Genomic DNA, 25,525 nt, shown 5'->3' with positions numbered 1-25,525 from the left:
CAGGAGGAAAAATAAAAAGAAAATTGTAAAGTGAACCTGCCTAGTCTTGGCGAATCATATATGGTACATTGACTTGAGAAACAGCACACTGTAACTGCCTGCTCTTAAAAAATGAACTGTATTAAAATTGTGATCTCGTATGTTTCACCCATCCATAAAGACAGTCTTGTGAAGGGTTGCAGAACTGTGTGTTTCCATAAAAATACTTCATTATGCTACTGAATCCCAGCATAGCTTAACAAGTACGTGAACTCAGGGAACATACACACAGACCACAGAGAAACCTCCTACATTCTACCTAAAAGTTCTCATTTCTCCTGAAGAAATTGAAACTCCTGTATCCATAAATAGAAAGCACATGGCTAATTCATCAACGCCAACATCATTGTGTGAATATATTTGATGTGGTTGGTGCCATGTTGATGAGAAAACAATAAACTGTGAAAAATGTCACTTCTCAAAAATTAGCTGGCTAGCATTCAGCGGGAGATAGATTGTTGTAACAGCTGTGGCATGATGACTTTGATGAATTAGATTTTTGTTCTCCTGGAATAATTCTGTCTCCTCACACCACCATGGAAGTGAATCCATTTGCTCACTGAAGCCCTACTAAAGAACAATCTTTCTTGTTATCTGTGTTTTGATGGCTTTACAGAATATGAAAAAAATCCATCTCACTTCTTTCAGTCAATCTCTTTTTTTTTCCCCCCTACAAATCTTCTCTTTTCAGGGGAAATGAGGTCCATTAAGGAAAAATAAAAATACAGTCTTTTGGTAAATAACACAGTATCACAGAGAACTAACCTTCAGAGGCCAATTTTTTACCTTCCCTCGGTGGAACCATCAGCTTTGGAAGATTAGGAAAACTCAAGAGCAGGTACGTAAATTGATTTTTGCTCCATTAGGATAGAAGAATCTGACCATCATGCTCCTTTTATCTGCCTATAGAGGCACGTGTTTGGAATGGGGCTCCACGAGAACTAAGAAAAAGATACGGCTGACACAGAGATACTTCCCTTTCGACTTATAACAAAGGAGATCAATCAGAGTGGATACATCTCCATAAAAGAGGAGAACAGTTAGAAAGGGTTTAAAAGAGAACAAAACTAAAAGCCAAGGTACTGAAGTGTTTATGAATACATAGATTAACCCCCCCAATCTCTTTAGACTATGATGTGGTCAAAGAAAGCTTTCTTTGAACAATTCCAGGATAACCAAAACACCAAAGTTCATATCTAGTCCTAGTCCATAAATGCAGTATTTCCATCTGGAATACAACACACAAAAAAAATTGTGCAGATGCACTGCATTAAAACTTAAACTCCAAAGCAGGTGCTTTCAGCTATGCGCTGCCATATGTGCTCAAATACTGGAATACAAAATTCTGCACACGCAAGCCCGTTCAGTTACTTCTGTCATGTACCTACCAGATTTGAAAGGCACAAATACACATGCAGCAAGTTTGAAGACACTACTGTTGTCTTAAACACACTGTGACCTAAACCGTTCATTAAACGTTAATGGTGCTGCATACAACCGTGTCCCCTCCAAAATGACTTGGAACCGGTAAATTCTCAAAAAGCACAAATCATTACGGAAAAACTGTAAGAAGCACACTTTAAAAGTTTATTTCATTCCAGGAAATAAAGCAGAATTCAGAGATGCACTAAAACCTTTTTCATTCATTCTTCCTGAAATGTTTCCCCATACAGTTTCTAATGATGCACCACCTGTTCTATTTCCCTAATTTAGCATGCGAAGAGGAATGTAGAATCATAGAATCATTTAGGTTGGAAAAAACCTTTAAGATTATTGACTCCAACCATAAACCTAACACTGCTAAGTCCACCATTAAACCATTTCCCTAGGTGCCACATCTACATGTCTTTTAAATACCTCCAGGGATGGTGACTCAACCACTTCCCTGGGCAGCCTGTTCCAATGTTTGACAACCCTTCCGGTGAAAAAATTTTTCCTAATATCCAATCTAAACCTCCCTGCTGCAACTTGAGGCCATTTCCTCTCATCCTATCACTTGCTATTTGGGAGAAGAGACCAACACCCATCTCGCTACAACCCCCTTTCAGGTAGTTGTAGAGAGTGGTAAGGTCTCCCCTCAGCTTCCTTTTGTCCAGACTAAAAACCCCAGTAGCATGTAGCAATGTAGTAGGATGTAGCAATGAAAAAAATTGAATTTTAAGAAAAGATTATTTCTAGTCCTCGAAGAAAAATTTTCACATAAATCTTGGCATGATCAGTACCAAAACTTGGTTTCCAGAATAAATGTCTTTTACTGTGACTGTGAAAACAAAATCATTAAGCATGTAATAACAAAGATTATAAATCACATAAAGTGCTCAGACAGGCATACAGCATCTTCATTTCGAAGTCCATACTTTTACTAGTTATATCATTTTAACTGGGGAGCTGAATGCCACCTCGTTTACTGTCTTAATGTCCTGTCCCACTGACCTCAGACCTAACAGCCTTTCAAGCAAAACAATGGACACTGCAATTTATACCCAATGTGTAACATTTGGAAGTTCATGGGGAGGTTGAAAGTAGCATGTTGACCCACTCACAAGAGTATGGAGGATGAGGAAGAAAAGCGAGAGGAGAAGTTGTGTATTCATTATTGTAAGCCCAGGTGTAACTCATGCCTGGAAGATGACAAGGAATACTATCTGGATAGAAGATAATGTCTGAGATGGGATAACCTTTCTGTCAGTGCCAGTATTTTTAGAAGAGATTATTGGGAAAACTTAAGAACTTTCTGCTTTTCAGTATTTCACTCAAGAGCAAACATTAAAGGGGTTAAAGAGAGGGAAAATGCTGAACCTTACATTAAAAAAAAAAAGAAAAAGTGTTATCAGAAGTAAGCAGATGCTTGAAAGAGCACCATATTGGCTGCCAAAACATTTGAGGGACCTAGAAACCATATTGTTGGGTAAGGAAACGGAGCAAAAAACAGAGGAGGAAGAAAAGAAACTCAGTCAAGAATGAGCCAGTACAATAAAGCAGCCATGAAGGGGAAAGCCTGGAGCCCTATGTTCACCAGCTAGATGGAGTGCCTAAAGGGAATTTTAGTTTGCTTGTAACAGGCTCGACAGAGGCTGCTGAGAGGGTGCTGGAAGAACGTTGTCATTTTTGTTCAGAGCCTCACCAGCAATGCTGCTTCAAGTTTCTTCTGCAGTTTTTTCTTTTTTTGTAGGTGAAAGTATACACAGGCCCAACTTTCAAACAACTTCTCCTGACAATTCTTTTTCTCTTATGACAAATTCCATTTATGTATTTTTGAAATTTATGTGAAAAGAAGCAGATTTTTTGTGTGTGTGTGGTTTTCTTGGGGGATTTGGGGGAGGGTTTTTTTTGTTTGGTTTTGTACATTGGAGAAAAAAAGTGCATCTCTACAAAATCTTCCCATTGTGTTGGTGCCTGTTTTCCCCCACAAGCTATTTACAAAAAGCTACTAGGTTTCTTCACACTCATACATCTACTTTTTGATGCTCGTCTATCTAGAAACAAATTCAGAGATCTTTCTACTTTGATTCTGAAATCCCCTTTTAACTCCAAGTAGAGCCAGTGTCCTGTTGTATAGTCAGAAAGAAGTCTTTCCTTCTTCCTCGACAACTGCTGCACAAACAGAAACAAGCAAATTCAACCAACAAAACGTTTAACCAAGGAAACAAAAGTTACCAAAATCAGATCAGTGTACAGTATAGAACGGGCTACCCCCCCAGCCAAGAAAACCTGCAAATCCAAGTATTTCATACCTGTGCCTTTCTGAGCCATACTCCAGAAAATCATGTGCTCCTCTCACCTGTTTTCTAATTTCAGTCAAATTATGCAAGTTAAATTTAAGTTCACCAGAGCTGAACAGGTGAATCCAAAGGCACAACATAGTTCAGTGAAACAGCTTTTAAAATCCCAAAGCATTTACTAATGTATTAGTCCATTAATTTCAAAATCTCTAGTCTATTCCTTTAAGTTTTGTGGATCCGCACATGAATACATCCAAATAAAACTTTTTCATTAATGTCTTCTGACATAACTGGTTTTCAAGATTATAAAAGGTTTTTTGCAGAAGTTGGTGACAGCATGAAGAACAAAAATGTATTTCTTTGCATTCCCATCTAGGGAGAAACAATTTGTATGTGATGGCAATACCAGATTACACTTTACATACCCTAAGGACAGAGACCTAAAATGAAAGATCTATCATATGCAGAGCGGATTACAAAAATTGATCCACACAGCTAGAAGTGGAAATGTTGAGGTCATTTTCTCTTCAGAGACTGGGTAATCAGTCAGACTACCTGAACCAAAACCAAAGCCTCACTCAGGAGGAGTATTACTATTTTAAAAAAATGAACCTGGACTCGCACTTTCACAATGACTAGGAATGTAAATACTACGTTATACATGACAAAACTACTGACCTGTTGTATGTTACTCTTGGTGGTTTTGGAGCACTTTCTTTCAACCTTCACTCTCGCCGATGGAGGGATCGTACAACTGTACCATTGTTAACATCACCCTCTGAAACTAACTGCAAGTGGCAAACTAAGATCATTCTAACTGCTGGAGGCCAAAAACTCAGTATACATGTCTAATCCTACTGAGCTAAAATAGGAATTTTAATGTAAGCCTTAAATTCCAGTATAGTGATACAACCCCTGTTTCACAAAAATCTGTGTACTGAGAAATACAGAACTTCCTTAATACCACAATTTGTCTTCTTGTCCGCAAAGGTCCCAAATCCACTTGACGTCTCAAATCCACTTTGCCCTCTGTGCTGGTTTTGGCTGGGATAGAATTAATTTTCTTCACAGTAGCTAGTATGGAGTTATGCTTTGGATTAGTGCTGCAAACAGTGTTGATAACACAGGGATGTTTTTGTTATTGCTGAGCAGTGCTTACACGAAGTCAAGGCCTTTTCTGCTTCTCGTGCCACCCCAGTAGCAAGAAGGCTGGGGGTGCACAAGAAGCTGGGAGGGGATACAGCCGGGACAGCTGATCCCAACTGACCCAAGAGATATCCCATACCATACGATGTCATGCTCAGCATATAAAGCTGGGGGAAGAAGGAAGGAAAGGCGTGATGTTCAGAGTTATGGCTTTTGTCTTCCCAAGAAACCGTGACACATGATGGAGCCCTGCTTTCCTGGAGATGGCTGAACACTTGCCTACGATGGGAAGTAGTGAATGAATTCCTTGTTTTGCTTTGCCTAATAAACTGTCTTTATCTCAACCCATGAGTTTTCTCACTTCTACTCTTCCGATTCTCTCCCCCGTCCCAGTGGGGAGGAGAGAGTGAGTGGCTGTGTGGTGCTTAGTTGCCGGCTGGGGTTAAACCACGACACCCTCTCAATAGTAAGTAGTACTTATTTTGGGGAATGCTTCTCTGAGTAAGTGCTGTTCAGCATGAACAAAACTAGAAGAATCTACCCTTACTTTTGCTTAGCTGAGCCACAATTTATCTGGTAAAATGAGGAACCATTACAGAAAGACTAGAGTGATTTTTACTATTTCCAAATTTCTCCTGTTTTTACTTTACTTGCTAAGAATTCCAGCCTTCCAAACAGGAGCAAGCAGCCATTTATTTTGGTAAGCATATCATGTAGCAGCAAGAAACTGATTTCTACATTAAAAATGTAGTATTCTTTTCAGGTGAAGAGCACTCAGGTGCATGACTGTTTTTCATCACGCTCCTTTTGTGAGGCAAAGCAGAAGAGAGTTAAATTCCCCTCATTTATACTGGGAATAGCTACCATGAATATGTATGAAATAATCCAAAAAGAATTCTTAGTTCAATGGTCCTCTGTTAGATCATCAGCACTGTGCAGATCTCAATATTAGCAAAAATAATAAATGTTAATTGCTTTACCTTAAGCTAAAGAGAGGAAAAAAAACCACCCCACAACTTTGCAAGGGTGATTTATGGTCTATATCCTACACAGTCACAGAAAAAACTTCCAGTTGACATTCCACACTGCTTGTATAAATCCTTCCTACCAGACAAGTATGTTTGCCCTCAGAAACTGCTTTAAATAATCTTGATTTTGATATGTAGCTGAGAAAATGAAAACAAGGACAGTCCAAACAACACCCTAGTACTTTCCTTGTGATGCAACAGGCAAGATGCACACTAAATGTGCCCATCCCCAAAGATCCCTAGGAATAGTGAAAAAATACTTCAAGACTTTGTTCTACCAACTAACTTCTGTCATTAAAAAAGAAACCCCAAAACATAGAGCTGAGAATCTTATTACCTTGACAAATGTTAGCCAAATAATTTCTGGTGTAATTACTGGATGATGCTAAGCAGTGTGGGCCCACTACAGGCATATGGAGTAACTTTTTGATTCCTTGTAGGGAAAATATTCCTCATTCAGCTTTATAAGAAGAACCAGGTCAGGTGCCCACCTGCAACAGTTGTTCCCCTCCTCGTATCGCCTCTCTCATACATGGGAACTGAACGCTGACTGCAGGGGGAAGCAGGCGTCCAAACAGCCTTCGAGAAAACCCTTCTATCCTGCACTTTCTGGAAATCCCAGAACCCAACCACCTAGTCTAATGATTTAGGAACAAGTTTCTTCAGTGAAATTTCATACTCCTTGACCTCAGCTAGGATTAAGAACGCACTTAGAATTCTACATAGGAATATTCATCCAAGAGCTGTATGGGTAGTAAAGTTTTACATGTCTTTCAGCTATATCCTAAGTCCAAATGAAAGATTACAGCACCATGTTCACCACCTTCCTTCAAGATGAGGAAATTGATGACTTAAGAATTCTTATAGGATGGTTTGGGATTTCCCTTCCCATTTGTGACAGATTTAAACAGTAATTAAACACAGGATTTCTACTGTAAGTGATTTAACATTTTCTCTGAATCTCAAAACTTCTTGTGAGAAAGCAACAGTTCAGGAAAATTGTAAGAGGCATTTTTAGCTATCGCTGGTTACTCACTCTACATCCACGTGCAACTGTCAAACACAAATTGAGAAACAAGGCCTAGAATCACAATTCCTATCTATGAATATAGTGGGAAAACATTTGGAACACAAAATTTTGCTCCAAGGTAGTTTGTTGCTATAAAATAAAGCTATTTCTGTTATACTGGAGAGTTATAGCATACATTGTGAGGAAATGACTGGGAAACTTTAAGCTGCATGCCCAAAGAAAGGCAAGTATGGACGATCTTAGGTACAGTTTGAGCATTAATTTTGTCTGCCAAAGCATATATTTGAAAATCATAACTACAGCCTTCTGCATACCAACTGCTTAGCTGCCAAGCTGAACTCAGTGGAGTAGCCTAGAGAGACCAGAAATTTATGTATACTGTCAAATAAATGACAAACCGGCTTAATTCCTTTCTCTACCTATACGTGCTTTATTATGAAAGAGAGGGTAATTCTTAAAGCTGCAGAGGAAAATACTGAAAAAAAGACATTCAGTTGTTAAATTACACCTATGGTATCTATCTGCCATCAGTTATAATTCTGTGTTTATCTGACACATATATGGGGTTGTATCGTTGTGAACTGACATCAGCTGTTAATCTAAACTACACTGATTCACACTAGCCCACAGTAGCCTACCACTGTGTGCTCTGTTCTCATCACACACTGACGTCTATACCAACATCTACGACACATGTGGCAACCTGTCACAAGTGGGGTCCCTCAGGGACTGATATTGGGCCCAATGCTGTTTAATAACTTCATAACTGATCTGCATGATGGGATCAAGCATACCCTGACGAAGTTCGTCAATACCAAACTTAGTGGGCAAGGGACGTTTGGGAAGGGAGAGCCATGCTGCAATACGAAGGAGCCCTCAAACATAGCCTTGCCTGGTTGCTGCATGGAATAGAAAGAATTAAAGCTCAATGCTTTGTCTTACACAAAGGTGCTCTTTCCAAACTGCACAGGAGATTTGACCCATATAACTACACCTGAGTTTCATGATATGAAAGGAAGGATGGAGGAAGAGGGGAGGGTCTATGCTACACTGCTACTTACTACACATTTGCCTACACAGCCTCAGTCGTGAGGTGGAGACCCAGCAGAAACAATGAAATATGAAGCACTGACAAAAACAAAGCAACACAGTAGGACAATAAAATGCCTTTTTCCAATTTCTCACAACAGTAGTTTTCATGTTCTTATGCACCAGGCCTATTGCTTCAAACTCAAATCCCTCACGGCCCTTTTCTGTTCTACCTGGAATTCTCTTTGCTTTTAGTAACACAGGAACAGAAAGTGGGGCAAGGGGGAATCGGAGCCTTCTAACAACCCAAAATTCTTTACATATCAGGAGAACAGCTTGTCATATGGTATATTGGGACATATTTTTACAGGTGCAAGAATCAGAAGCGTGATGATAAAGACATTTTCTAAGCTAGAAGGAATTATTACAGTATAAAGAATAATTGAAATTCTCTACCTGTAGTACTATGCTTTGCCAGTTTGTTATTTTCACCATTCCGAGGTAAGTCAGTCTTTCAAGAGCTAGGAAAATTTTAAATGAAACGACAGGTGAAATTTCAAAGACCTATATTTCAGGTTTGAGCAAGTGACTATATTTTACAGTTACAGGAGAACAATCTCCAATTTAGACGCATCCTTTTCTGCAAGAGAGGAATCTGTCCATATTTCTTCAAGATGAAAAAAGGATGTTAGGAGAAATGGGATTTAATACAAGGCACATGGTCACCCAGAGCAGCCATAACGCTCCACAGCTCCTAAAGTCTTGTAAATACATCGGGTGCTCTGCAGACTGACACCATGGAAAGATGTAGGAGAAATTTCCCTGATCCCCTCTTTTATGAAGCAATACTATATGGGTATCTTCATATTGTGACACTTTATTCTGAAGATAGTGCAGCTTTACCACCATAAGTGCAGATGATTTACTTGGATGTTGAGCTTGATCTGTACCCCAGCTTGGAAGAAGGGGTAGGAAAAATTTTCCCTGACTGTTTCTGTTTTTCAATGGAAAACAGTAAATAACTTCTACCCATTCAACCAGTTTATAACATTCTTTTTCCCCTGCAGAGCACTACATGGTTTGTGTATTTGGCTTCTTTCACTGCATTCACGAGCTGCTGGCGGGAGGGAGGGGGTGGTGGTGTTGTGGGGTTTTTTGTTTTTGTTTTATTTTTGTTGTTGATTTTCAGGTTCTAGTATTATTTCTGAAGTGACATTGTCATACAAAACCCCTGCAACAAATGCCTATGTTCTCATTCTCTAATGTTGTGCATTCTTTTGTTCTCTCTTATTTAAGAAGATGTGATAGCCTATTTCAATTTTAAACTCAAGTTGGAAGAGTAACAACTCTGAATTTGGTCACTCTCTGTTATACAAAGCTCTTAATGAGCAGAAAAAAAAAAGAGCTATACCAGTGTACACTTTCTGTGTGTTCACGGTGCCTTACATAATAAGCAATTAATCACGGTCTTATAAACCCCTTAATAGCTGTGTTACTCATTAGCAGTAAGTCCAGCTTATTTTCTTGACTTTTGATACCATATCTTCTCAGGAACTTAAATTTCTCACTGTGATTCCTTTTCATGTTATTATTATTATTTCTTAAGGTCCCTTTAAAATTAGAATTAACACATGACAGTGAAAACCTAACTCCTGGTGAAAACAGCCACTAGCTTTTGTGAGACCACAAGATTATGTTTTGGCCTATTGAGCAAAGAGCTTTTTTAGGCTATGTGGCAGATATACCTCACTATCCTCACAGAATATCCTATAAAATCCAATAAAGATTAAAGCAATAAGGTTTCTGCAGGAGTTAAATAGGACTCTAGAGAAATAACTTTAAACACTAATAGCCTTTTCATAGAGCTCTACAGGACTGTATAAGTACTTTTAAAGTGCATTGCACTTGCTGTTACGTATTTCCCATTCAAAGCAGTAGGATATGGCTGTAACTGAAAAGGCCAAAACAACCAGCCAAGTGACGACTTTCAAGAACCAAAGCCAGATTCTATTCCCAGCCGTTTTCAAGCAAGAAGTGTTCAATCAGTGCTAAGCACTACTGAAGGCACATGTTTGCCTGTGCATGCATAGATGGTTGCGTGGATGCACAGAAATGCATTCGGACTACAGTTTGCCCATAACAATGCCAATGTTAGACCCAGCAATTTCAACAACATGGCTTCCAAGAACCTTTATTGTCTTCAGAACCCACAACAAATCTCTTCAAGACAACAGCTGGACCAGAAGAAAGGACTGAGCCTTCAGGCTCTAAAGAAAATTATATTTTCAAACTGTCCCTGTGGAGCCTTCAAAACATGCATTAGTCCATCGCTAATACATTCACTCATTTTCCCAACTTACATTAGGCCAAGAAGTTAAATTTACGAGGCTTTTGTTCTTCGCACAACATAAACTTTACCTTGTGCGTTAAGGTCATTAATCGGAAAGAGGAACACCAAAGGTATTTAATTTCCACAGAAGTCGTGACCTAAGAGCCTAAGGGCTGGTTTGTTGTCACTGTGGGTCTTTTTTTTCAATCACAATCTTTGTATACAGAGCTCACAGCTGGATGATAAGCAAAAAAGTTTTGGTTTTTTTTTTAGCGAGCTTTTCACTCCATCTTTTCCACACACTTGTGCACTCACCTACACAGATTAAGCAATATAAGTGAAATGGGAATGCATACTCTGAAACCTGGTAATGCTTTCAGTATAACCAAGCAGGCTTCTTGATACTGATGACCGATTCCTCACCTACTTGTAATAGCAAAGACAGGCATTGGATAATGTTTCATTATGGTAATGTTTCATGGTAACATTTCTCAGAAAACTCTGCAGCTACAGAAGATGGCCAGGGAAAAGCACTGAAATTGGCTGCATAAAAAGAAGTGTCACAAGTCAAGCAAGCAGGGCAGAACACTAGCTTGGCTGAACAGGGAACTCCTCATGGAGCTCAAGAGGAAAAAGAAATTATATGAACTCTGGACAGGAGGCCAGGCTTTGTAGGAAAAGTACAGAGCTGTGGTTCGTTTATGTAGGGAGAAGACATGAAAGGCCGAAGTTCAATCAGAGCTGAAACTGGCCAGTGTTGTTACAGATAACAAGAAGGGCTTTTTTTTAAAGTATGTTAATAGCAAGAGAAGGTCTAAAGAAAACATTGGACCCATACTTGTTGAAGATGGTCATCTGACTAGTAGGGATGAAGAAAAAGTGGAGGCATTCAATGCATTTTTTTTGCCTCAATCTTTAATAGTGCTGAGAGACCTTGGGCTTGCCTGGTCCCCTGAGTCTGAGGACCATGAGTGTGGAAACAGTGACTTTCCATTTGTGGACAAAGACCTGCTGTATCAGCTGAATGTTCACAAGTCCATGGGACTTGTATTCACCCCAGAGTACTGAAGGACCTGGTGGATGTTATGGCAGGACCCCTCTCAATCACCTACCAAAGGTCTTGGGAGTGTGGGGAGTTCCCTGATGACTGGGAGGTCAGTGTTGTTCCAGTGTTGTTCCAATTTACCAAAAGGGTGTTACGGAAGACCTAGGGAACTACAGACCTGTTTGTCTAACCTCAGTTCCTGGAAAAAAATGTGGAGATTATACTGGGTACTACTGAAAGGCATTTAAAGAATAATGCAATCATCAGACACAGTCATCATGGGTTCACACAAGGAAAGTCCTGTTTAACTAATTTGATATCCTTCTATGATAAGGTCACCCACCTAGTGGCTGAAGGGAAGGATGTGAATGTAGTTTTTCTGGATTTTAGTAAGGCTTTTGATACTGCCCCTCACAGCATCCTTCTGGACAAGTTGTCCAACTGTGGGATGAGCGGGTTCATGGTGCACTGAGTGAAGCACTGGCTGAAGGACAGAGCTCAAAGGGTTGTAGTGAATGGGGCTACATCTGGCTGGCAACTGGTCACCAGCGATGTTTCTCAGGGTTCAATTCTAGGGCCAATTCTGTTCAATATGTTTATCAATGGTCTGGATGCAGGAGCTGAATGCAGAACTAGCAAGTTTGTGGATGATACCAAACTGGGAGGTGCTGTTGACTCTCTTGAGGAACAGGAGGTCTTACAGAGGAATCTAGATAGTTCCGAGTGTTGGTCTATGATCAGTGGGATGAAATATAACAAGACCAAATGCCATATTCCGCACCTAGGAAGGAGTAAAGCTGAGCACAGATATAAATTGGGAGAGGAGCGCCTGGAGAACAGCCCTGCAGAAAGGGATCTGGGGGTGCTGGTTGACAGCAAGCTCAACATGAGTCAGCAGTGTGCCGTGGCAGCCAAGGGGGCAAACACATCCTGGGTGCGTCAAACACAGCACAACCAGCCGGTCAAAAGAGGGGATTATCCCACTGTGTTCAGCGTTGGTGCAGCCTCACCTTGAGCACTGTGTGCAGTTCTGGGCCCCACAGTTTAAGAAGGATGTGAAGGTCCTTGAATGCATCCAGAGGAGGGCAACAAAGCTGGTGAAAGAGGAATGAATGTCCTGTGAGGAGTGGCTGAGGACTTTGGGTTTGCCTAGTTTGGAGAAAAGGAGGCTGAGGGGCAACCCCACTGCTCTCTACAGCTTTCTAAGGAGAGGGAGGTGCTGGTCTCTCCTCCCTGGTATCCAGTGATAGGACACATGGGTATGGTTCAAAGCTGCATCAGGGGATGTTTAGACTGAACATTAGGAAGCATTTCTTTACTGAGGGGGTGGTCAAAGCCTGTAACAGGCTTCCTAGAGAGGTGGTCAATGCCTCAAGCCTGTCAGTGTTTAAGAGGCATTAGGACAATGCTGTTAATAACATACTTTAGCTTTTTGTCCGTCCTGAATTGGTCAGGCGTTTGGACTAGATGATCGTTGTAGGTCCCTTCCAACTGAAAATAGTCTATTCTAAGTGTGACCAGCAGGTCAAGGGAGCTGATTCTGCCTCTCTACTCCACGCTGGTGAGACCCCACCTGGAGTCCTGCATTCAGCTCTGGAGCCCCCAGAACACTTCTCCTATGAAGAAACAGCATTGGGGTTGTTCAGTCTGGAGAAGAGAAAGCTCCAGGGAGACTTTGTTGAGGCCTTTCAACATATAAAGGGGGCTTATAAGAAAGATGGAGTTTGGGTTTTTTTACCAAGGCCTGTAATGACAGGACAAGGGGCAACATTTTTAAACTAAAAGTGGGTATGTTTAAATCAGACATAAGGAAAAAAATTTTTATGATGAGGGTGGTGAGTCACTGGAACAGGTTGCCCAGAGAAGCCATGGATGCTCCATTCCTGGAGGCATTCAAGGTCAGGTTGGATGGGGCTTTGAGCAACCTGATCTGGTGAAAGATGTCCCTGTCCATGGCAGGGAGTTGGACTAGAAGACCTTTAAAGGTCCTTTCCAGCCCAAACCATTTTGAGATTCTATGATTCTATGAAATTGTTCTCTACCTGCAGGTGCTCAAGATATGCAATTTATATTTGCCAACAGAAATTTTTTAAAAATCACTGAAAAGTTCGGCATCTTTCGTCTGAAATACATAGGCAAATCAGTGTGGGACGGCCTCCAAGCTATACTATCAAATGTTTAAAATAAGATCATTACCACAGTTTAACAGTCACTATGTTGTACATAGGTATTGTCTCTGAAATGCATCCACTAACAAATTTTGTCACTTGAGTGGGACAGTGCAGTCAGCTTACCTGACTACCTGAAAGAAATTTATTATTAATAGATTTTAGAAAGATGCATTATTTCATATTTTTAAGGCAATAAGTCCTAGAGATATGAATGAAATTGACAGAAAAATGAATCACATTTATTATCAGAAAATTACTCCATGATAGACAATGCAGTCAACTGCTAGGACCTCTGTAATAGCATTTTACTTTGCTCAAAATGCACTGAATGAAGCAGTCAAGAGAAACAGGACGCAATTAAAAGAAAGTACATAGAGGTTCCATGTGGCAACTGTACAGCTTTCTAATATAGAAAACTAAGATGCAGTATCTTGGATAAAAAACTTTTTTTTTTAAATTAAAGAATTAATTTTATATGCAAGAATGCAGAAACATAACACAAAATATGTACAATGTCAAACAATCAGTGCATTGCATTTATGCATTGTAAACAGGTTCTCTTAAAAAAATTCTCAAAGGTTTTTGTTTGGTTTTTAAAAGCAAGTTCTACATTTTTTAGGCATCTGAGAAACAGAAAAAAGATATTTTTGTCAGTAATAAAGGAAAACCAAAATACAACAACATGATTTTAGAGTAATGTATGCTATCATAAATATATGATGAGTTACCGGATAGCCATTTCGCCCTGGTAGACCCTGGTTGAATGAGATGAAATGGTATGACACACATTAACAACACAGTCATGACATATGATATACAAACATGCAGAGTACATTACTGGCAAATTATAATTTGCATATCTATTAATTTTTTATATGGGATGATATTACAAACCAACAGATACGAAATAAGTACTACATAGTCAAGAAATGTAGCGTTGGCAATGGAAATGATATGGTTCAGCTCAAATAAACACTCTAATTAAAAGGCTACTGACTACTTCTGATGCCCACTGGAATTCCCTTTCTTATGAACAAAATTATCCATGTAGCCTGAAGGGCAATATGTGGTTAAAAGAAAAACATGTTCAGTGCCTAGGCAGTAAAGTATTAGATACATAGGCTACCACTAGAACATGGGTGCCAAAGAAGAAATTTGAGAATGCTATAACAGATCGTAAAAAAAATTTGAAAGCTCCAGCCTTTGACTGTTATCACATGTGACACTCAGTAGTCGCTTACAAGGAAAATAAACAGAGCACTGCAGTAGCTTTTGAAAATACGACATACACCTAATTCCACGCAGTGCTCTGTGGGATACGCAAACATTTGCTATTTTAAATGAAAATGATTAGCACAGGTGAAAACAATAACTGAGTTCACAACAGTTGCCTCTATCAAGACTGCAAGTGTCTATGAAAATAAAAAAAAGTGAATTAGGGACAGAAATAACATTTTTAATTGCCTTGTAGCAATTTAAACCTTTACTCCCTGTCAGCAAGATGAAGCCTTGTAAGTTTTTAACATGCAATCTGGAATTTTAAGTCTGATACTTCTTAAAATTATTCAGTCTTGGGACCTATTTCAGGTTTATGCTAATATCGCCACAATCTAAATTTCTTTTTTTAAATGGACCTATACCAAAACAGTAGGGAGCTGAAGTCAAAGACATTCATAATGAGGCACAAAGTGAACTCCTGCTACATTGTCTTCCTACAGAAAAATCGCTTGTATCATGATTTAAGGTTGTTCTTTGAGTTTCATGGGAAAACTGCAAAAGGAATTGGGGAAGCCAGTGTTTCTTTCAAATAAACAGCACCATTAAGCATTAAGACTGGCTTTTCATTGGTGGCTTGTTAAATGAATTTGCCACTATGAACTGCTGAGCACATGGTCAAAATCTTTCATGGATAAGTAGTATCACTGCTCGGTATATACAGTTCACAGTAAAATCATTACATCGCAGTAGAAATTCAACGTATTAATTCATTATTCTCAAATATGCATGTAGCATAGAATAGACAGATAATCTGGTCTCAAAAATATTGTGGAAATACAATATCTCCCCCCAAAAAAAAGTTAGAAGTCTGCAAATACTGTGAAAGAAATACTGTTTTAGAGGTCACACTTTTACACCATATGGCACACATGGATGTCACGACAAATACAAATGTTTGAGATATATGTGTTTAGTCTCGCTCTTCAAATCAGACTTTTGACCTGTGGTGGGAACATACAACAAAGCAAACAAAACACAAACAAAGAAACAAATATAATAAAAACCCAAAACAACCATAAAACCCCAGAAGAGAAAAACTGTTTTCTTACGAACAGGATTAGCACAAGATTAAATCAATTTATGAAACTGAATGGTATTATGTAATATTCATTTTACACAAGCATTTACCGGCTTCAGTCACAAGTACACTGCAACGAGCCGGACAGCCTGCATACCTCCAAAGAACAAGGAGCCTGTACCCCAAGTTTGCGATAGCTGCCGAGGAAGTTACTACCCAGCAACAGGCAGAGTGACCAAGTCTGGACTTAAGATAGCGTACTTGCACATTTTTATACTGCCGTAAAATATCTGTTATCAAGTCATAAGCAAAACGAACATAACATACTTACATGGAATTGTGATCCAAACTGCTATCTGGAGCGCTGAATATAAAGCTTTATTGTTTCAGAGACTTTTTTCTTAAGGAACTTTCTGATTAAATCATTCAGCTCCAAGATAATTAGTGTTTGTTTACATTGTACAAGTATAAAAATCAAAATTCCTTCTTGATGGTACACGATTGTTTTATCACAGTGATAACTTAACAGGATCTAACAGATTTCTCCCTGATTCTGGAAGAACCAACAATGTATCACTGTACTTACAGGAGGTCCTGTGGGGTGGGGGAGAGGGAAAGAGGGTAAAAAAGAAAGAGAAAAAAAGCATATGTAAGCTTCTGAAGTTATTAAAGACAGACACATATGTACAAAGCCAAGCAACAAGGCCTTGGGATTGTAAGCGAGCAACACTGCAAACGCACTGTACACATTTTCCCATTCAAGTACTTTTTAGCTTCAGTTGTGCTTTGCAACTTGTAAATACGCCTAATGCCTAAACGCATGTGCTTACCTTACCAATTCTTCAATTACAGCCATGCAATCTTATGCAAGTTGCTTCTCCATCCATTTCCATGCAATTTCGTGCCAGTCCAAAAATACCAGCCATGGACTACAATTCATTTTGTCAGACTCCACATAAAGCATACGTAACCACACCACCAGTTTCAGTTAACCACGCAGTTGGCATTTGATCAGAGCTTGGCTGCAAAATTGCACAAAGTGCCCTTGGCATTTAACCTTGGCATCTCGTCAAGACATACGTGCACCGGCATCTTCCAGCTTTCCAACTTTGTCTACGAGGGGAGGTTTCAGTGGCCACCTGACAGTGCTGAACTTTCTTTCATCACCTTCCTTTCTTAAGGCATACATATAAAATGCTCCCTATTAAAATGTCACACTTCGTGAATTGATATTTACACATTTTTTCAATTATTTAGACTCAAAGACTTTTGTATAGCAGTTCTTGGAAACATTATCAAAGGGCCACAAATCAAATCTACTATTTCAGTCTTATTAAGCTGAGCAGCTGCAGCTCCCAAATCAATGGCATTTCATTAAGCTTTTATGCCTCTTTCTAATTTCTGAATAAAGTGGAGTGCAAAAGGAGTATAAAACAGCAGCAGCTGTACTTTGAGATTGCTTTTAATATTGACAGCCTTTTGGTTTTAACAATGCAATTTTATTGTCCAGTAACTAAGGTAATTTCTTTATCCTGGTAAACATTCTTAAACGGCACTTTAAGGTGCAGGTCTGCTTTTAAATGAGGGAGATCAATTTCCTTTATTAATAGTTTAATATGTGTTTATTTGAGATGTAAAATGAATTGACAAGCATTCTGCAAAGTAATTGCCAGGATCATTGTAAGACGATCTTCAGCCATAGAATTTCCTCCTATACCATAGCATTTTTCTCTGAAGTAAATACTAATCCAACACCGAATGGAAATACCAAGGTGTTTTATATTAACCTTTGGCAGGGCTTGGCTTCAGTTTTGTGATGCAGAAAAATAAAGAAATAGTTTTTAAGAGCCAGATAAATTATCATTTACAGAGATAAGAAAGGCTACATAAGATATACAGAGATCAAGTCAATCGGAAGATTTTCCTAACTGGCAGATTAGATAAGGCAGACAAGGAGATAGAAACGCTCGTTTTCTCCTGCATCGCCTCCAGAAAGTTCACCTTTACGAAAGACTCAATCCCACAAGGTAATCAGCAGTTCCAGTTCCCTTGAATGTCAGCGGGAAGAGGTGCTCAGCATCTCATAACATTGTCTCAAATGAAATTTCAAGCTCCACACCAACAGCAGGATTCTCTCAACAGCATCCTCCCTGGTACAGGGTAACGAACCAACAAATGTTTTTCTTATTTCCCTAAGAACTTAATTGCTACTCATTTCTAGTAAACAACAATTTCTCTCATACAGAGAAGTCTACTTATCACATTATTTCCCTGAGTACCGACATTCTTAAACTACGGAATTTTATTTCCTCCTTTATCTCCGTATGAGATTGCCTCAAACCACGGGGGCCTGATGCAACACTGGCATAGTACTCCAACTTCGGAATTACATTAAGTTATTCTAACTTGTGCAAGTGTGAGAAGACACCAAAATTATTTGACAATTACCAATGTGTTATCAATGGTACCATGTCAAGCATTATAAAATGTGACTACATATTAATGACACCCAAGACTGGAAAATTATCCGGAAGGCCACCAGGTGTATGCCAAGGGTCACAAACATTTACCAGAGGAGTTTCAGAACCCTCTTTCAGAGCACACAAGCAATAAAAATAAAAATGAAGGCATGCTGGGTACGCATCCTCACAAAAACACAGACATTAAATAACAATGGATGTTATGAAATTGAAAACTTACCAGTCTCTCCTCTTCTGCCCCGCTTACCTCTTTTCCCTGGAGGACCTAAAAAGAAGATGGTCTATTGTAACTTTTTTTCCTTGAAATTATATGCAGAATATGATTTGTGTTTGGATGTAAGGGCATTAAACAGCTGGATTACAGGAGGTCCAGAGACTTTGACTGAGCAGGGGTAAAAGATAACCAGGATAAGATTCAGAAACTTGAGGATAAAATTGACAGCTATATTACCCACTATAGACTGTCAGAAAAAAGGCTGGAACTTTAGAGGTCATCCAGTTCATCACTCTTTCTCAAGGAAAAAGTTAACCACATCTAAATTATTACTGCAAGTTCCACAGGAATTTTTTCCCCAGTATTTCAGTGTTCTGACAAGTGGAACATTTTTCTTTATGTCCAAATTGCTGCACCAAAGCACATCAATTCTTGTGCTTTCCACCACAAACCCCAGAAAAGAAACTGTTCCTTTCCTTCCCTCAAAAAAGTCTTTGTATTCCTCAGAATTGCTACACCGTTCCTTTAATCTTCTTAAAGCGAACTTATCACAGGGCATTAAATTCCATTCAGTTATTTCTGTATCAAGCCCAAAGATTAGTATTTATTTATAAGAGCAAACCCTCTGGCAAAAGCATCCAGCCTCCATCTGAAAGCACCCACGAGATGAAGAAACCATCATCTGGCTTGCCATCGCCGAAGCACTAACACAGTTAGACACTAAGGTGGTTTGCTTCCAGTTCATCTGTTAACCGTAACACAATGGCTTAGTGCCTGTGTACTTTTTGCTATGTAATCCTTTATTATTCATGGTCCTTTCTCCACAAATATTTACATACTATAGTCAGTGTCTTCTGCCACCTTTAACGAAAAAAACATCTTGTCTTTGTCCCTCATTTCTGCACTCCAACCTTGAACATCCTTTCTAAACTGCAGACGCCAGTACAACATTCTTCCCCTCTTCTTGGTGACCTTGACGCGTTGCTCCAGAAAATGCAAGGGAAGTGCACCCGCACTTCTCCTTGCACAGCTAGGAGAGGGCAGCAGCCCTGACGGTGGCACAGAGTACGGCACTGCTGCTGCTCTGAAGAGGGAACCACAGGTGGGACTCTCAAAGCTGCTGAAGGGAGGCAAGCGCATGGCTGGAATTTCCAAAAGCAGCAATGCTTGCAGGGGCACAAGTACCTCTGCCGTGGCTGTATCTCTCTGTTTGTAATAGATATTGTGTGCACAGGTGCTTTCGTGCAAACAGTTAAGCAACTGCCTGCAACTTTAAACAGCTACAAGATTTAACAAATCGTCTGAACTATCATCCCACAGCTTTTAAATGCATATGAGTGCCAAATCTTACTTTGCATTATATATTTGTGGCAATCTAGCTTAAAAAACTAAGATGCTGAAAATAAACATTAGTAATACAATTTCAATGTATATGTGAAATAGCATTAGTTTGCCAGGTAACTGAAAGATTTTTGATTAAAAGAAAAAAAAGACGAGCAGCTCTTGCCTTGAAGGTAAGAGAGGTTTACCCTTATCAGAACATTTTAATGCCACAGTAGTGACATAGTGCAACACAAGTTTAGAACAACACTATTATACAAAGCAAAAATGGCGTAGGATATTTGTTACCAACAGCATACTTAAGACAAGAATATTTTGTTACTATATGCTGAAAGATAGCAAAAGTGTCACTTCAGTGTAGAGAACCTTGCAACTTCCTCCTGAAACACTCCAGCTTCTGCAAGAGAAATCTATGGAAACTTCTTACACAGGTAATGGCATGTTACAACACATAAGTTTCTATACACACATACCTTCCTCCCCCCCAAATTAATACTAAAACTGATTAGAGTCCCTATGCATGCACATACCTCTGCAGCAGCTCTCGGTGGAGATTTCCTGGGCTATCCCCAAGCTCACAACAGAGTTGTGGAGCAATTTGGGCCGACCACAAGCATGGATGTGCCGGAAAAACTTGTAAGGTTCTTCACCAGGTAATGACCTGCCTTTCAGCATGAAACAACCATTCTCATCCGTTTTTGCAGAATATTATTTTATTAAACTTCAACTGCGCTACAGGTGTGCACATGCACACACACAAACATGTCTACTACCAAGTTTCCTTTTGAGAAAACAACAAAACTTCGAAACTCAAAAACTTCGAAACTCAAAAACTTCAGCTACAGACCAGCAAAAGGCATTAAAGCCACCAACAGAAAACCCTGAAGGTAACTTCAAGCTATTAATTTTAGGAAGGAATGGATTTTATTCAGCAAACCATATTCCCACAGAGCGTTAAACTGCCAGGGTAGTAGCTGTTTACAGTGACGGTAAAGAAGGGGCTCCAGTTCAGTTCTTTCCTCTGACATCAAGCACTGATCCCTTCTAAGCTGTTATTCTGAGATTACTAGATTCAGATGTACGTGTCAATCACCAGAAAAATGCTTATTAAATTTCCAAAGTAACCGCACCACTGAAGTTAGGAAAACTACTCCGGACTTATACCAGCATTAATGAAATCATACCACTGCCCCTGACCTTTGGCTCATCAGGCCAGCAGCATTTAGGGCTACTGAGTGATGTGAATGACTTCTCCCTCTCGTTAAAAGCTTTTGTGATTTCTGCACTGCTCGGGTCTCTGTCAAGGTGGTGGCATTTGCAAATCTCTTAGAAATTGGGAGATGAGAGATGGGTCTTACAAACTTCTCCTGGGTTTTGGGGACCACTTGAGGAAATAATTTCTCTATATTTATCTATTTCTTTCTTTTTTACCAGTGCAAAACAATTAATTTTAAACAGTTAATCACAGATGGTTCCAGTTCACAGAAATGCTAACGCTCACATTTAAGGTCATCACTAGACGACCTACTGCTTCAGAAACTACATGAGCTTTCATGTTTTCCTGAACAGGCTGTTTCCTCTAAATCTTAACTGCTAACATCATCTGTTGCTCCAAGAGTTTCCAGCTATCAAAACCCTGGACATTTTGCTATAAATATTAATTTTCCATCTGTCTATAGTTTTATAACTTTGCACTAATTGGAGGATTTGGTGGAGCCTCATTGCAGCAGAAGGAGCCCTGAATAAAGTTATACTAGGCACAATGTCATCTTACAACACGTCCACAGATTTTTACAGCTTGCACAAGATACACAACTATTCTGAACGTTCTTGTCCAGGGTAAAAATCTCCCTAGAATAGTATCAGAAACGTCCATGCTGAATTTAATTTAATCCAGAGTATTTAAAAAGTCATCTGTCATAAAACTTAGAAAGAAAAACAGAAGTTTGAACCTTAGTGGAGTGAGCTGAGTTACCAAAATTAATGATACAGAGCAATAAGCAAAAGCTAGTTTACAGTAGCCAAGCTTGCCAATACATGGTTTTCCTAGGCTCACTAGATTTACCTATAGGTAGGTAGGAAGAGAAAAATTCCAGAAGATAAGCTGGTTTTAATTTTTACCTTAGTCTAGCTTCAAAATATTTGAAATTATTTTATTCTTCCAAAAACATATATAATTTTTATGGAGCTTTTGTTTTTCATTCAAATATCAAAAAAATTAATGCCACTGCTATTCCGTATCTCCCAAGAGAATTGTGAAAGTTAAAGAAATTGGGATGGGGGGAGGTGTACTTCCAAAAACTAAGAGTCAATTACTTAGCTGAATTTATCTTCTGAAGCACTAGATGTCAGCTGCTCAAAAAGTTTTGCCTTTCTCATCTACCCATAAGGAACCGGCAAACAAACTAAAAAACCCACAAACAAAAAAAACATACACAACTGACTACAGCCAGATAACAACTTCAGAATTTGACACTTAATATTTTCACTGAAATATAAGCAATAAAAAGTAACCAGTCAGTAATAAGGCTGTAACAAACAATTTCTCCTCCTCCCCCAAATTCGTCCAATTACACCTGAAAATTCTTCACAGTCTTCAGTAGAAGTAGCTGTTGAAATAATTACCAATGTAGTACCACTGTAGAGACCATGTAGGAACAAGAATGTAACTACTAACAGGTTTTCCCAGACATTTTAAAAAATACTAAGCACAACGTTGGTGACATTCACCTCCTAGTAATGGGTATTCTAATCTTTGCAATCAGAAATCCCATATTGTAGTGATACAAATCAGAAAAAATTAGTACAGCTAGACTATGGTCAGGTCATTGCTGTGGTCCTGGAGAGGTTGCCTCAGTGTGCTTGCTTTATTTCTAATAATTTAATGATTTGTCCTCTACATGCACAGCAGTGGCAGAGGTCTGCAGTGGATCTGTTTTTATACCGCCATATGGGAGACAGGTTTTACTAGAGGAAAGCAGATTACAATTGTATGTACTCCACTATATGTCTTGTTATATATCAAAAAAGGTCACATAAATCAGCCACACACCTTAAGGGGTGGAAGCCAACATGCCATCTTCACAATACAGAACAACTCAGCTACGCACTTAAGCTTTAATAGACAAGAGAATCTGTCTTAATCTGACAGTTAAAAATACCATAAATCTTAATGTTAGATCTATGCATATTTTTAAAATCAGATACAACTGATGGAAAATGCAGTCTTTTAAAATTTACTTATTATTGCATTTTCCCAGTGCTTGGGCTTGAATCATGAGTTAAACTCTGACATCATTAATTTATTAAAGATACAAAAAATGTAAAGATGGTGTATATTGTTCACACATTAGACAGCAAAAGCAGGATTTTCTTCAGTCATTTTTCCATCTACTTTCTAAAAAAGAACATTCCCAAAGCCTGAACAGGTTGTCCTTCCTCAAAGGGAAAAAGGACTGACCTATCAAAAGCCTAATATAAGAATAATGTTTTCCATCTCTGGGAGACATTTTTAGCTATAGAAGAAATAATTTACACTGGAATAATGCATATTTATAAGGCACTGGAAAAACTGGGCTCAGGTTTTTAATTGGTGTGAATCGGTGATGATGACTAAGTTACATTGCTTCACACCAGCTAAGAACTTTGAAAGTAGAGGGACAGACAATGAGCAGTTTGCCTACATCAAGCTTTGGCTCTGTAACTTTCTATTAATCTTCTAAGGACTAATCCTATGCTGTTAAGGAGATAGATTCAATAATTAAGCGGCCCAAACTGGGAGAGGAAGTTATGCAATAACAGTCAGGTCATTCAAAAAAACCCAGATATTCATCTTTAGAATTAAGGGTGGTACTAGCACCACCTGTTACACGGCACCACCGGTATCCTTTCATTTATTCATGTATTTACAGCAAACAAATTCTACTTTTCAAAGCAGCAGACTGAAAATTAAAAAAAAAAAAAAGAAAAAAAATCTGGTGGATGAGACCTAGAGTCCCTCTATCAGCACCTGCCAGGCATGTCAAAATGCTTTGCCATTTGGTCCTCAGCTGATCTAGAAAGTCAAGTTTGTCTTAATTTTGGAAAGTAGTACATGGCTTTCTCAAGTCAACGGAAAAGGATTTGCTCATCTCATGTTATACCAAACTCTAACAGGTACCCACCATTTCTGTAAGAAAGATCTCCTACACCAAACTTGTGCACCAACCCAGCCATAAACAGAAGAGTTCAGCATCCCATTCCTTGTTCTACTGATTCACAGGCCCTTGCTCCCATGTCGCTTAGCACACGCAAGATGCTACTATTAAAGGTAATGAGTATTTCATACATACACGAAGAGAAGAATATTTTCCTGGCCAGTTTGAAGGACATCCATTTCACATGTAGTTTACAGCAACATAAGGTTTTGCCTGTCAAGTTGGAAAAATGAATTGGCCCAGTTACTTTCTCAGAGTAAATCCTGAGCAAATTTGCTGAAGTTAGTAGAATTACTTCAGTATCATCAAGCATACAACTGCCAACCTTGCTGAAATCACGTGATTAAAATATCTAGACGTCAGCTGAACCAAACTAACCAAGCCACCCAAATTATCCTTTCCGATTCGATTGTAACACTGGCAAAGTAACTGCTGTTGGTTGCGTTTCAAACTCCATCACCCTAATTTATCAATGGATTCACCTCTTTCCTTTCCAATTCCGGAGTACAACCCAGCTGCCATCATTTAATCCCATTCCACATTTCTCCCTGTCAAACAAACCCAGAAAGGACTTGCAGTGCCTTGCTGAGCAGAGACAACCCCTCGCTGCTCACAGGGAGAGGACCACTTCCCCAGCAAAATGACACCTCGGTGCTTTACTGAGGTGCTTGGTAGGAGCACCAAGTGAGAGTGCAGGCCAGCGAGGCAGGCAGGCAGCAGAGCCGAGAAGTCGTCACCTCTCCCTGCGAAATACGCGTGCCACGAGCAGCGTGGTGAATCCAGTTAACGCTGTGTGATTAACTGTCCCATCCTGCTAACCTCCTCCGCTGGAACGGTCACTGACTTCAGCAAACAGTACTGAAACATCCCAACAGGCTGAGCTCTCGCCTGATGGCTGTCTGGGCAATGTGAGATTTGACAGACACATCCATGGTCCTTTCTCATAGCACTGCCATCAAATCCATCCCAAGTAGGGAAGAATGGGAAGATTTCTATCTCTGAAGCTGAGCACATTCTTGCATGGATCTATTCCAGCCTACGTCATCAGCCTTTTTGCTCTTCCCTCTTTCCTCAGCTTTTTTAGCTCACATAACATTTGGACTCTTCTTTCCTCCCACTCTGCATAATCATCTCACCTGGTGTGCCAGTCAGCTTTGTACCTTGGTCAGTCTGGGACAGCCTGTCTGAATTTCCTACCTCATAAAATTATCTACCTCATTTTGAGCCTCAGCTGGATAAATAGCATTCATTGTTTCACACACAGTACATCATCTTTTTGGCTCACCATGAAACGTCATGGCATTGCAGGGCCTGGATCTGTGTCAGAGGCTATTATGCAGCTTGGCTGAGGAAATGCCAAAATCAGTCTATCTGATCCACAGCAAAGAAATCTGACCTCCCTAAGTCTCATTATTTCTACCACTTCTGTGCATGCTAAATGCCATCTGAGTAGAAGAAT

At 39.4% G+C, this 25,525-nt stretch overlaps 1 protein-coding gene across 1 annotated transcript in view; it reads right to left on the bottom strand.

The window, feature by feature from the left end:
• The window catches only part of COL25A1 (collagen type XXV alpha 1 chain), a gene marked incomplete at its 3' end in the record, with an annotated part of 329,066 nt that overhangs the window by 137,470 nt on the left and 166,071 nt on the right, over nt 1-25,525 (bottom strand). The window contains exons 3-5 of the mRNA XM_081999113.1: nt 18,536-18,580; nt 16,422-16,429; nt 14,268-14,294 (exon numbers count right to left, since the gene is read on the bottom strand). Coding sequence (XP_081855239.1) covers nt 14,268-14,294; nt 16,422-16,429; nt 18,536-18,580 — 80 coding nt within the window. The remainder of the gene's footprint in view (nt 1-14,267; nt 14,295-16,421; nt 16,430-18,535; nt 18,581-25,525) is intronic.

This window comes from Phaethon aethereus (genome assembly GCF_964289735.1).
Source record: "Phaethon aethereus genome assembly, chromosome: 4".
Lineage (NCBI taxonomy): Eukaryota > Metazoa > Chordata > Aves > Phaethontiformes > Phaethontidae > Phaethon > Phaethon aethereus.
The sequence above is the reverse complement of the archived record's forward strand: the minus strand, read 5'-3'. Positions and strand labels throughout refer to the sequence as shown.